The sequence below is a fragment of the Grammomys surdaster genome, unplaced genomic scaffold (genome assembly GCF_004785775.1).
Source record: "Grammomys surdaster isolate TR1022 unplaced genomic scaffold, NIH_TR_1.0 220, whole genome shotgun sequence".
Taxonomy (NCBI): domain Eukaryota; kingdom Metazoa; phylum Chordata; class Mammalia; order Rodentia; family Muridae; genus Grammomys; species Grammomys surdaster.
Window position 1 is genome coordinate 4664997 of NW_021604665.1, and position 13841 is coordinate 4678837.

The 13841-nt window shown below is 39.3% G+C and overlaps 1 protein-coding gene across 1 annotated transcript; it reads left to right on the plus strand.

Annotated features, from left to right (window-relative positions):
• The first annotated feature begins 2688 nt into the window (after positions 1-2688).
• Kbtbd8 (kelch repeat and BTB domain containing 8) lies at positions 2689-13011 on the plus strand. The gene is made up of 4 exons (XM_028773099.1): positions 2689-2774; positions 3322-3532; positions 7742-8856; positions 12173-13011. Exons 1-4 carry the CDS (start codon positions 2759-2761, stop codon positions 12634-12636), a joined length of 1806 nt encoding a protein of 601 aa, XP_028628932.1. The 5' UTR covers positions 2689-2758; the 3' UTR covers positions 12637-13011.
• Positions 13012-13841: the final 830 nt, after the last annotated feature.

Consider the following 13841-nt stretch of genomic DNA (forward strand, 5'->3'; position numbering starts at 1 on the left):
TTCTGAATTTGTTGCTTTTATGGTCCTTCATCTTTTCTATAACTTAAAGGTCAAGACTTTTTTCAAGAAGTTCTTTTTGCTTTTGGATCTGAGGCAATATACACATACTATAAGAAAGCCGCAGGGTCTAACTTAAGTACAGTTCTTCCTAAATTCCTGTCTGCTTTTACAGTTTCCATCCTTTATATCTGCTACTCTAAACTGTAACCATGTAGGAAAATGGCTTCAAAGGACAACATGGTAGTGAATCCATCAAGAAAACTGGGTTACCTTTGCTTCTTTCTTTCTAGGCTGTACATAGGCTTTGTAGGTTCCTTTAAGATCCTTCTACTAATTCTTTTTGCTTAAAACGTGCATCATAATGATAACAAATCTTCGCTAGACAACGACACCTGACCAGTTGTGGAGTCTGTTTACAGGGTGTCATGTGAATGGCAAGCTTGTAATTATGAATATTTATTTCTTAAATTTAGATTTACTTTCTTTGTAGTGTGCCCCATTCCCAAATGGACAAATCTTTGTTCATTAAAGAACAAGGAAGCTTTATTTTACTTTATTTAGCAATAGGGACAAGCACATTATTTAACTAGTACAGAATCAGATAGAAAATTGAGTTAAAAAAGAAAGAATGAAAGAAAATTAGCCAAGTGTCTCTTAAAGAGCTTTAACAGGACTGAAAAAGTTGATTAAATTTGAACTTGAGTGAAACAGCCAATAGGACTTCCCCCTAAATGCATGCTTTCTATTTTAATTGCTAAAATTATACTGATAAACGTCATTTTCTTAATGCCCTTAATATTGTGAGCATAACTTATTTATTTAGTATACTGCTGTAAATTGAACCAGAGGCACCATGCAAGCACACTACCAGCCCCCAAGGGAGGGCATCTTCAACTCCAGGAGATCTTGTTAAAGGGTCTTGAAATTTCACCTGTGGTTGGTAAAAAGTGGGAATGATGTATGTGTGCAAAAACACACATACAAATGCACACACACACACACACACACAAATTTTACTAAATTATTGAATACATGAGAAATACAAATTCAAAGTTAGAAGTAACAAGTAAAGTCAAATTCATCATGTAAAGACTATGCTGATAAGCAAGCCTTTAATGTTTCATAAGCAAGGACTGTGAGTGAGGTCCTTAAGCCCCAGTCCCCAGGAAGCATCACATCTCATTAATTTGCATAGCAGCATACCACTTGGAACTTTATTTAAATTTCTAGCACACCTAGGGAATAGAACTCAACTATTTTAAATCATTCCCACTTTATCAGAGCATCCTGTTAGATGTCAAAAACAAGATGAGAAAATCAAAATAGATAAAAAAAACTGGCTGAGAAGATGGCTCAGTGATTAAAGTGCTTGCCATGCCAAGTGTGAGGACAGATGTTCCAATTCCCCAGAATCCAACCTAGAGAGAGAAAGAGAATCTCCAGAGCAAGCTGCTTAGAGAGACTAGCAGTATGCGTGATCTCTGGGTTTGATTGAGAGAGCATGCTTCACTGGATAAGGTAGAAAAGCAGCGTTGTAGGATTTCCAACATCAACCTCAGGCCTCCACATGCATGCACATGCACCGCCCCCAACCCCATATGAACATCCACTCGTGCAAAACCACACCTACAAACGTACACACACACACACACACACACACACACACACACACGAAGAAGAAGAAGAAAAAATAGGTCAACAATAAAACCTCTGCTTGTTGCAAAAACAAAACAAAAACAAACAAACAAACAAACAAAAAACTATGAAGTAGACTGAATGCTGAGTGCTGGCTGCTATACATTAGATTCAAGGGCTGGAAGAGCTTGTGCAAGAGCCAGAACTTGAGCACAGTCTGGAGGAGTGCCAGGTTCAGCCTCTCTCCAGCATCTCTTCACAGGAAAGCCAGAGGCCCTCTTCACATTCAAGAAGCCCAGGGGAAATCAGTCACCTGAGTCTCTGTCGAGTGAGCCTGTATTCTTCGGTATGACAGGTGTTTCCTGGGTGTGCTAGAAATGCAAGCCAAGAGGATTCAGGTCCTGAGTGATGAGCTAGACCCAGTTCATCTATGAAAAACAGGACATGTGGCTAAGGCGATGCAATGTCAAGTGGGCGTCACAGGTGACTCAGCAGAGGCCTACCGTTATTTTCCATCTGTGTGTGTTTGAGGATGGGGCGGGGGGCGTTTATATCCCTTGCAGTTTTGGATAACAGCCCTCCTAACCATTTTCAACTTTTCAGAGTTTCATAGTCCTCGTGTAGAGCGTGTTTTCATACCGGAATCTAGTCACGGATAGGGAATTTGCAGTATGAAGAAAATTAGTTTTAAAACGGAGTCAAGACTAGGAGAGAGGCCTTAGCCAGGGAAATTTGCTCTACAAGAGCTTTTCCTACCTCGTGTCTCAGTGACAGCTCGCCTCAACTAAATGACTACATTTCCCAGCGGGCGCTGCGCATTTCACATGCACAGGCTGGCGGGCTCGGGGCTCGCCTACGCCCACCTAGCCAATAGGAATGCTCGGCTTGGGCCTCTGCCCGACTAGGAGCACGCGGGAACGGGGGCCTTAAAACTACATTTCCCGACGCGCTGGTACACGAATGCTAACCAATAAACGCCAGGTATTTCGAGGCTCGGGGAGGAGCCGTCTTGGTTAGCCACCCTCATTGGCTAGGCGACGCTTAGTAGAGCCGGAACCCGGGAGCGAGCGAAACGCAATGACATTTCCTCTTTAAATAACAGGAGCCGGGGCCCCTTGGAGAAATGGCCGCGTCGGCAGGTGGGTGGCGTGGTACTGCCGCCGGCAGTGTCGGAGGAGGGAAGCAGGAGCGCGGGCGCAGGCCTTGACCTGAAGAGGCGGCCGTAAGGCGGGAGGGAAGGATGGAGAGACGGCGGGCGCGGAGGCGAGGATGAATGGGGAGGAGGGCGGTGGGCGGCGCGCCCGCGGAGATGGGGCGTCTGGGTACCGGCCGCCTGCGAGGCGGTTGAGGGGTACCCTGGCAATCGCCCTCGGTTGCGCTGCCCTCGAGAGGCTCCCGCCCCGCGCTCTGCCCGGAGCCGAGTCCCCGCGCACCGCTGCTGCCGGCTCGGCTGGCTCGCCTCACACGCTCCCTCCGCGAGCGCGGCGGTGCGGGCTCGCCGGGCTCCCGAGGAGCGCGCCGGCCTGGGAACTTGTTCGCCCTTGTTGAGCTCTCGGCTCCCAGAGCCTATGTCGGCGGTCCTGTGTGTACACACAGAGGCGTTTGTTTAAGGGGTGAGGGAAAAAAAAACCCACGATGCCTTAAACTGGCTTCGAACTTCTTGTGGTTGTGCGATTTTTCTCCTAGATTTAAGTAAGTCTTCCCCAACACCGAATGGGATTCCGTCTTCAGACCCAGCCAACGATACCATGGACCCTTTCCATGCTTGCAGTATTCTTAAGCAACTCAAAACAATGTACGATGAAGGACAGTTGACAGACATTGTAGTGGAAGTGGATCACGGGAAAACATTTTCCTGTCATAGAAACGTTCTTGCTGCAATCAGCCCCTACTTCAGGTATGACGACGGTAGAAACTTATATTACTATCCGTACCAGACTCCCTTTCATCCCTAGTATTACCCACTTGGCTGTGATACTGAGTTGGGACAAATAAAGGCAAGCAGTGCGTTTATTTTCTGAGAGTAGATAATAGGTCTTGTCTTATTAATGAGCCCTTGTTTTGAGGTGGGATTCTAGAGTTCAGATAGTTGGGATTTAAGTTAGTGGACTTGTGAGGTGTTTCCAATATGGATGCTGCTGGCCTACATGTGAAAACAATTATAATGCTTTAAAATTAAATTTATTAACTCATGTACACTAAAACATGTCAAGTGCACAGATAGCTACATGTGGCTGGTGGCTGCTGTACTGGTCAACATAGATATACAGTGTTTCAGTCATTGGAAGTTGTATTAGGGACAGATTTAGAATTTTAAATATTTGTGATTTTTTTCCTTTAGTTTTTAGTACATATAGCTTTTTTTAGAGTTTTGAAAACATAGGAATCTATTCCTTTACAAGTAAACTAGGACTTAGTAGATTGTTTTAATGTGGTGGAGTTTTGTAAAAAGCAGTGAAATAAAATGAAGGTTATTTATGTCTTACTTACCAAGATTCCCAGAAATATCTCATGCTTTCTTCACTCTCGTTTTCTATTCCCTTTTACCATAAAATACTGAAAAGTGAAAGTTTTGAACTTGGATCTGAAAACTTAAGTTCTTATTCTAAGAATGTGATTGGAATAGGTTTTGTGTCAGGTGCTTGATTCTAAAAGCCCTTCAGCATACAGAAGTGGTTTGGGAATCGTAGACTATCTTGTCAGCCACACTCTTGCTTTATCATTTGAGGTGTTTATAAGGTACACCTCACTGTAATGTTGTACTCACTAGTTTCTGGTCCCTGTTCCTCAGCATGGTGGATTCAGTACAGTTACATCAGTTCTGACTCTTAAAACTGTTTACTCTTGCCTTGGGTAGGTCGTTGAACCAAGTAGTAATTATTACAGGATAGAAAGCTGGAAAGAAAAAAAAAGATGAAACCTACAGAACACAGGTTTGTGTTTGAATATAAGGCACAGTTGCTCCTGACCAAACTCTGAATGAAGCTTCTTTGATATGTATTGTCTTCTGTAGTATTAATAATCTTACCTTTATACAGTTATTCCCATTTGCATATGAAAAGATCCAGATGAATGATATTTAAGTCATTCAAATGGCAGAACTAGATTTTATTCTAAAATTAGACTTATTGTGTGACACTTAATGAAATGGGTCAAGTAAGTCTCCATTCAAGTTTCTGTTTAAAAAGAGTGAAACAAAACTATATTCTCTTTGAATAGTAAAAAATAAGTTGAAACTTCAAAGTAAAAATTTTCTCATTGAAACCTTATTCTCTAGAGGATGCCATATACATGTCATGGATAATTTGAATGCCTACATAAGAGAAGTATAGTTACAGTAGATATTAGTTTCTAGTAAGTTAAATGCTTTGAAATGCCATTCACATAAAGATGTTGCTAGAGAACTGAAAAAAATAAGTTCTTGTTTCTGCACAAAAGTTTCTTGGCTCTCCTGATGTGAGAATCACAGAAATCATACTTAATAATTTCCAAGCCTTGAATTGCAGGTGAAAGAATTAGAAAGGCTGGAAATTTGACATGACTGCTTCCTGATCCAGTGACTTGTTAAAATTAAAATTGAATATCTTAATAAAATAAAATCCCAAGTATTTGCTACTTGGGATTTTGTGCAAGGAACTACTCCCAATGTATCAAGTATGTGCAGAACTTATCAGGGAACCCAGCAAGATATCAGCCCACTGCCGTGTGTTAGCCTAGCCTGTTGAAGGCAGGAGTGGCTCCCATGATAAACGGAGATGAGATGGTGTTTTGTCGTGGGAGTCAGTCTGAACCTAATGAAGGCCTGTAGTTTTCTTTTTAATTGATAGCTATGTAGGTGACTCATTCAACCCCTGAATTTAAAAGCAGCTCAAACATAGGAACATTTGACTTTTCAGTCAAGTGGTAATATCAAACCTAAAATGTACATTATTGAAGTAAAAAGAGACATAGTCTTTATTCTTGAGTTTGGCCCTCGTATCCTCAAGGTTTCTCATACTACGTATTAAAATTCTATGTATTGAGGGCTGGAGAGATGGCTCAATGGTTAAGAGCACTTACTCCTCTTGCAGGTGACGCAAATTTAGTTCTTAGCGCCCCTATCAAGCCACTCACAGCCACCTGTAACTCTAATTCCAGGGGACCTAATGCCCTTTTCTAAACTCTGCAGGCATCTCCACTCACATGTGGACAGTCCTCCACACTACCCCACACCCATATATATGTACATAAATAAAAAGAATAAAATCTTAAAAAAATAAAAAAGCCCCCATGTATTTGGTGGGGCCTTCAAAGGTGTCTGCCCATTTTCCCACTTAGGATACTTTTCACAGTGTAACACAACAAATTCAAAGTGACTAGGTCTCAGTTACTTTTATCCCAGACACCACACCAATTCAGGTACCTAGTAAGCACTCCAGATGCTTTTCAAAAAGAACAAAAGCATATCTTTTCTCATAGGACTTTAGGAAGAAAAAAAAATGTGTTAAGAGTTTCCTAGCATGGTTGGATGTGAAAGTGCATGCCTTTAATCCCAGCACATGGGGACCAGAAGCAGGGACATCTCTGAATCTGAGGCCAGCCTAGTCTCTACATAGTTCAGGACAATCAGTGCTATATGAAAAGACTGTGTCTCAAAATGATAGTAACAACAAAATGAAACTTATGGAAAGGTAATGATGTTTATAAATGAGTAATACTTAAGACTTTTATCTGTTTAATGTTTGGGAAAGAAGGTTTCAAAAATATACTCATTTACAACAAGAAAAAAACCAAACATCTTAACTAAAGTGTATGCCCAGGCTATTCTGGAATTTACTGTTGCTCAGGATGCTATGAATTTATGGCCACCCTCGCACCTCAGCCTTCCACTAATTGAGATTATACACAACTGCACCCATCTAAGAAGCTTAGTCTGTAGGGTGTACTTTGGGGAATTTAAAAATAATTTCCAAAGAATCAGTGATGTGTTAAAACTTAAACTCTTTAGAAAAAAGCATATTAACCCTACCATAACTTTTCTGTATGGATATAAATAGGTAAAATACAGGAACTTTACCTGAGAAAGTGAAGTATATCTATTAAGGAAGGGTTTTCAAAGTATCCAAGATAAGTAAAGTGGTCTTTAAAAGGTGTAGGTGAAAAGTATGGACCTTCGAAGAACGCTTGCTCTTTCTGAGATGAAGTTTACTTTGTCCACACAATATAGTTTTCCCTGGGCTATCAAGGATTTTATTAGACTGCCTTGTTGTACTTAGGACTCATTGCTATGTTGATGGTATCTTGAGCTTTTTCTGAGACATGACAGTATAAGGTTCGTTAGCCATAAGGCAATTTGACTAGAAGCTTGGATGGGTGCTGCAAGGACAGTCAGATCTGAAATACATCATTTACAATTTCTCCTTCTGTAGCTAACATATAAGAACAGAAACCTGCCCCTCTGCCTCCTTCAGTTCTTATGTGGCTCTGATGAGACTGAGAAACCCAGTTAACACAACATCTAATTAACAAGAGATACCTATATGTATCTTATTTTATTTGCCCAAAGGGATTTTTACAAGAAAGTGAAGAACAATTGTCAAGGGATGTCAGGGCAAGTGACTATCTCGATCAGGGCAATATATTCCAGGGATGTTATTTAGGGGTATATATGCGTTGGGGAGTTGAAAGATAGAGTGTGACTTCAGAGTTTGTTTATTCAGGCTCACTCCAGTCACAATTTCCCAGTTACTCTGGCGATCAAAGCTATTTTCCAGTCTTGATAGATGAAGGACTACCATCCCAAAAGAATCTCCATAGTGCTTGCTACAGAGAGACAGACAGAGACAGACAGAGAGAGGCACTCCCACAGGCCCTTCCATCAGCTGTAGTTCCCCAGGTGATTTCAACTTGAAGCAGTCTGCCAGTGTACCATATTTTTAGATTGTATGTGTTTAACTCCTTGGCACAAGATGTAATGGCCCTGAGAACAGAGCTTTTGGGATTAACTGGAGTTAAGTCTTCGTGCTAGATGATCAGTTTTCAGAATGGCTTATATATGTGATGACTTTATACTTCTAAAAGTTTCCATTTGTGGTGCATATAAAATACTAATCTTTTTCTTTCTTAGATCCATGTTCACTAGCGGCCTTACAGAAAGTACTCAGAAAGAAGTTCGAATCATCGGTGTTGAAGCTGAATCAATGGATTTAGTATTGAATTATGCCTATACCTCTAGAGTTATTCTGACAGAGGCCAATGTTCAAGCCTTGTTCACTACAGCTAGCATCTTCCAAATTCCTTCCATACAAGACCAGTGTGCTAAGTACATGATTAGTCATTTGGATCCACAGAATTCTATTGGAGTCTTTATCTTTGCTGATCATTATGGTCATCAGGAACTTGGAGATCGATCAAAAGAATATATCCGTAAAAAGTTTCTGTGTGTCACCAAAGAACAAGAGTTTCTCCAGCTGACAAAAGACCAACTCATAAGCATACTAGATAGTGACGATTTAAATGTAGACCGGGAAGAACATGTTTATGAAAGCATTATAAGGTGGTTTGAACATGAGCAGAATGAAAGAGAAGTACACCTTCCAGAAATTTTTGCCAAATGTATACGTTTTCCTCTAATGGAAGATACATTTATTGAGAAAATTCCTCCTCAGTTTGCGCAGGCCATAGTCAAAAGTTGTGGAGAAAAAGGACCCTCTAACACCAATGGCTGTACACAGAGGCTTGGAATGACTGCTTCTGAAATGATTATATGTTTTGATGCTGCACACAAACACTCAGGAAAGAAGCAAACAGTGCCTTGTCTAGATATAGTCACAGGAAGAGTGTTTAAACTATGCAAACCACCAAATGACCTAAGAGAAGTTGGGATTCTTGTTTCACCAGATAATGACATATACATTGCAGGAGGGTACAGGCCAAGCAGCAGTGAGGTGTCCATCGATCATAAAGCAGAAAATGATTTTTGGATGTATGACCATTCCACCAACAGATGGCTTTCCAAGCCATCCTTGCTTCGGGCCAGAATAGGCTGCAAACTAGTATATTGCTGTGGTAAAATGTATGCAATTGGAGGGCGTGTTTATGAAGGCGATGGGAGAAACTCACTGAAGTCTGTGGAGTGCTATGACAGCAGAGAGAACTGCTGGATGACTGTTTGTGCCATGCCAGTTGCAATGGAGTTTCACAACGCTGTGGAGCACAAAGAGAAAATCTACGTCTTACAGGGTAGGTAGCAAAAGGGTTCTTCATCAAAGGTTATATGCCAAGGATGCTTTACTTACTAATAGCAAAGCGGCTAATTCTTCCTAGTAGTTACTACTTCCTAACCATCAACTCTGCTAGAACAGTCTCTTAGAAAATCAGGGTCAAAAACATTGAAAATGTTAAATCTTTTTAAGTTACTGAAATGTTTGGTTCTCTGTTTTTGAGTTATGTTTGGATCTCAAAGTGTTTTTAAAAGCATAAGTTTATTACTTATTGACTATTTTAGAGCATTTTCAAATAAACAGTAAACAGATGTGGCAAGTGCTTTTTATGGAACTTAATGAATGAGTTTACTGGAGTCGCACGCACTGTTCATTTATTACCAAGGAGACTTGTTTCTCTTCCAAGATTTTTTTTTTATACATATGTATGAGCATTTTGCCTGCATTTATGTCTATGCACCAGGTGCATGCAGTGTTCACAGAGGCCAAAATAATAGGATGTTGGATCACCTGGAACTGGAGTTAATGACAGTTACAAGCTGCCATGCGGGTTCTGGAAACTGAACCCAGATCCTCTGGAAGAGCAGAGCCGCAAGTGTTTTTAAACATTGAACTTTATTTCCAGGTCTATTAGGCTTTCGTGTGTTTTAAATGTTAGGTATATGGGCATTTTGCCTGAATGTATGTGTAATATATCACATGCATACTTGGTGACTGTAGAAGCCAAAAGAGGGATACCTTGGAACTAGAGTTACAGATGGTTGTGAGCTGCCCTATAGATGCTGAGATTCAAACTTGAGTCCTCTAAATGAACAGCTAGTGCACTTAGCTGCTGACCCACTTTCTGGTGCCCACAAAGGGTTATAATAGTTATGAAACTTAACTACAAAGGCTTGAAATTATGTTCTTTAGACCTTAACTTTTAAAAAATTTATGTGTATGAGTGTGCAGGCCAGTCATTAACATTGGATATTTTTCTGTTGTTGGCCACTTTATTTTTTGAAACAGGCGCTCACTGAAACTGGAGCTTACCAATTGAGTTGACTGGCATGCCTTCAGGTCCCTCAGGAATCTGATTTTCTCTGCTTTCTCAGTGCCATGGTTATATAGGTGTGCCACTGTGCCCTGCTTTTTCCTACGAATCTGAACTCAGATCCTCATGGTTATATTGCAAACACTTTACCTGCTAAGCTATCTCCCCAGCCCCTTTTCATTTTTCTTAATGTTTTAATTGCTGAGATTTTGAATGCAGTGTAGATAATTCTGAAATCCTTATTCATTTACTATGCTTCTAAATGGATTATATTCAAATATTTTCTTATAACTATAATAAATCAGGAACAATCAATGTAAGTTTTCATGAAGATATACATGGTTATTTTTAAGCCCTATCCCATTTTTAAAAATGATATTCTTTGCTCTAATTCTTTGACTTAATTTCTCTGAGAAGCCTGGATATGTTTGCTCTAAGTTGCTTATTAATTCTATAGAATTAAGGTGTAGTACTATCTGGTACTATATTTTAGTTAAATGAAAGGATGTCATGGTTTGGGTTTATCTTTGCAAAATGTAAGAATGGGTGTATAATTCATCCAATATGGTTATATTATCCAGTGTGATGAACTGTGCTTTTCTCCTTCCTCTTCCTCTCCCCCCAACAGCACTCCCCCATGTATTGTGTTACTGCCAAAAATAGTTTATAAAGATAATTTTAAGGCTTCCTCATTGCAATGTGGGGGCTGTAATTAATGCAAATACTATAGCAGAACAGCAATAACTTAACAGGACTTAAGCACCAGAGCAAATAATTTGTAACTGGAGGTTTTATTTTATATAAGAGGAATCTGTGGCCCTGAGATTTTTTTTTTTAATCATTATTTATTTTCTGTGTATGAGCACACTGTAGCAGTCTTCAGACATACTAGAAGAGGGCATTGGATCCCATTACAGATGCTTGTGAGCTACCATGTGGTTGCTGGGAATTGAACTCAGAACCTTTGCAAGAGTAGTCAGTGCTCTTAACTGCTGACCATCTCTCCAGCCCCTGCCCTGAGAGTTTTTAAAATTGCTTAGCATTGGTGTTAGTTTAGTAAAGAGAAGTTGAGACTTTTTAAATCAACTTTTCTTTATAAGAAATTTGTAGAGAACTGGGACATATAAGATGTCTTAACTCCTTTTTTTTTTTATCAAGAATACTGTAATATATTAGTCACATTTTAATAGAAAGAGAAGGTAATATGTAAGCAAAAGTTAGAGCTTAAATAAAGTGAAATGTCACGCTTATTAAGTAGGCAATTTAATTCATATCCTTAATTTAGAATAGTTTTGAAGGGAACCTTTACTTAGAATCCAGAATTCCTTTCTGACCTACAAAGCCTCCTTACATATATAACCTGATAACTGTTGAAGAAGGTTATGTCTTTCAGATTGAGCATCCCTAATGTAAAAAGCCAAACTGTTTTGAAATCTGAGACTTTTTTGAGTGGTTCTACATTCCATTCCTGACCTTATATAAGAGGTCGTAGTCTAAACTCAGGCACTAAAGATACTGTAGTAATTCATGTTTTGACTTGGAGTAATCCCCAAGGTATATTTTATATATATGTAGATACTCTAAAATCTGAAATACTTAAAAGTCTCAAGCACTTCAGATAAAGTATATTCAACCTGTTCTGCCTATAACTGCTGAAGTATACATTTAATCTGCCATAGAGTTGATACTGTTATCACAAAGACATTATTCAATGTTCCCATTAAACTGGACATAGCTATCATACCTATAATTTTAGCTCTCTGGAGGGTAAAGTAGGATTTCAAAGTTAAGATCATCCTGAGTTCAGGCTAGAGAACTTATCAACAAGCAAAGTAGTGTTATATCATTAGCGAGATCTTGTCAATATTCACAACTTTAATACTTACAGACATTTTCCGATTGATAGTCTGGCTCAGTATACACCATTTTATTGTCAGTTTAGAATAGTAACTGACTCAATATCAGCTCCATAAATAGTTTTGAAATTTGTCTATGCTTTATAGCAACATTCACAAACACAGGAGAGACCCACAAAGTACAAATCTAACCAATTCCATATGCTATTTTCTAACGAAGTACCACACATGTATGTAATGTATTTTTATGGTGAAGTTGTATGTGTTCATGTTTCCTGCCTTACTTTTCCCAGGTCATTCAGACCTGTGCGAGTTGGCTGTAATATTAATGTTACTTTGTATGTTCTAGGAGGCAAGTATTTGTAAAATACAGTCTTCAGAGGTTGGAATTAAAGATGCAGCCAAACATGAAAATTTACTTTTTTGTTTCCCTTTTCTTTTTTTAGGAGAATTTTTCCTCTTCTATGAGCCTCAAAAAGACTACTGGGGGTTTTTAACCCCCATGACTGTGCCTAGAATCCAGGGCTTAGCGGCCGTGTACAAAGACTCGATCTACTACATAGCTGGAACCTGTGGAAATCATCAGCGTGTGTTTACTGTTGAAGCCTATGATATTGAGCTAAATAAATGGACTCGTAAAAAGGACTTTCCATGTGACCAGTCTATAAATCCATACCTTAAGCTGGTACTTTTCCAGAATAAACTCCATTTATTTGTGCGAGCTACTCAAGTGACTGTTGAAGAACATATCTTCAGAACCAGCAGGAAAAATTCTCTTTACCAATATGATGACATTGCTGACCAGTGGATGAAAGTGTATGAGACCCCAGATCGGCTGTGGGACCTTGGCCGCCATTTTGAGTGTGCAGTGGCTAAACTCTATCCTCAGTGTCTTCAGAAAGTTCTTTAATTAAAGTAGCGGGCCAAAGCACGTCACTGGCATCTCATACTAAGGAAGCTTGTTTAGGAAATGCTGTCAACATTGAAGAAAGCTAACAGAGTTTTGTATTCAGAAATGGGTGCTCATAAAGATTGTGGTGTCGGGAGGGATTTGCTTTTACCTTCATGATATTTTCATTTCAGTCAGGAAAGGTAACAAAGTGCAATTATCAGCATTTTTCCACCCCTGGCATAAAAGTATCATCCTAGAATTTTGTGATCAATAGTTGGTGAGAAACCAGGTGAATTCAAGACAACTATGCACTCTTGAAAAGCAGAGTATTCCTGGGTAGAGACATCCAAATTTGTTAACATGACTTTATTTTAAATACGGGTAACAATATGAGGCAATATCATTTATTTAGCTGTGGTCTCTCTAACAGAGAAGCACTAACTTAGATCCTCAGTCTTACTATTTATATCTATTTACATATATATTTTTGTGTACTGTTTTTAAGTGTACGATATTTAAATGTGCTCTGTTAGTAGACTGAAGGAAAACTCAGTTCTCAGAATGAACTTTAGTCAGATTGTTTCATATTTCTCATGTAACTTTTAAGTTAAGCTACAAGGTTAAAGTGGCAGTTTTCTGTCCATAACTTTTTCAAGTGCTAACACCGTCTCATTTTTTAAAATCCCAGAAAGGGCTCAGATTTGCAGGTGACTGGTGCTCGTATAAGTTAATTCACATGTAGTTAGATTGATTTAAATGGTTTATGAGTCTATGTTTATATTTCAGATTAGCATGCTAGTTCCATGGTTCTGGCACTTTACCTTGTGACTCCATGAGGTCTGCTATTTGTGTGATAGGATATGGCAGATGGTCATTGGTCTAACTGGATTCAGTTTTACAATTCCAAGTTTGCACTAACATGGGCTGTTTTGCTGCCCAAACTCTTTTTCCATCCTCTACCTTTCCAGTCATTGTTGGTATCGTGAAAGTTAACTAATAATGTGAAGTCTTAACACCAACTTATAAAATTCTGTTTTCTAGAAACAGGAGTCTTGGGGTAGTCTAATAATTCAGTGGCTTATCAGGTTCATATTGCAGTTACAACCTCTCTTTTGCATTCAACAGTGATGAGTATTTTTATGTTGAAACACTTGTTGTAGCTGAAGGTGATCTAGAAGGATGAGTGGGTGAACAGAGTCATAGGTTTCTGTACTCTAGGTACT

Excerpts from the sequence above, each read along its gene's own strand:
- Kbtbd8 (XM_028773099.1), top strand. Across the intron at positions 3,533-7,741 it reads GCAATCAGCCCCTACTTCAG|ATCCATGTTCACTAGCGGCC; the intron begins GTATGACGACGG and ends TTTCTTTCTTAG. Across the intron at positions 8,857-12,172 it reads GAAAATCTACGTCTTACAGG|GAGAATTTTTCCTCTTCTAT; the intron begins GTAGGTAGCAAA and ends TTCTTTTTTTAG.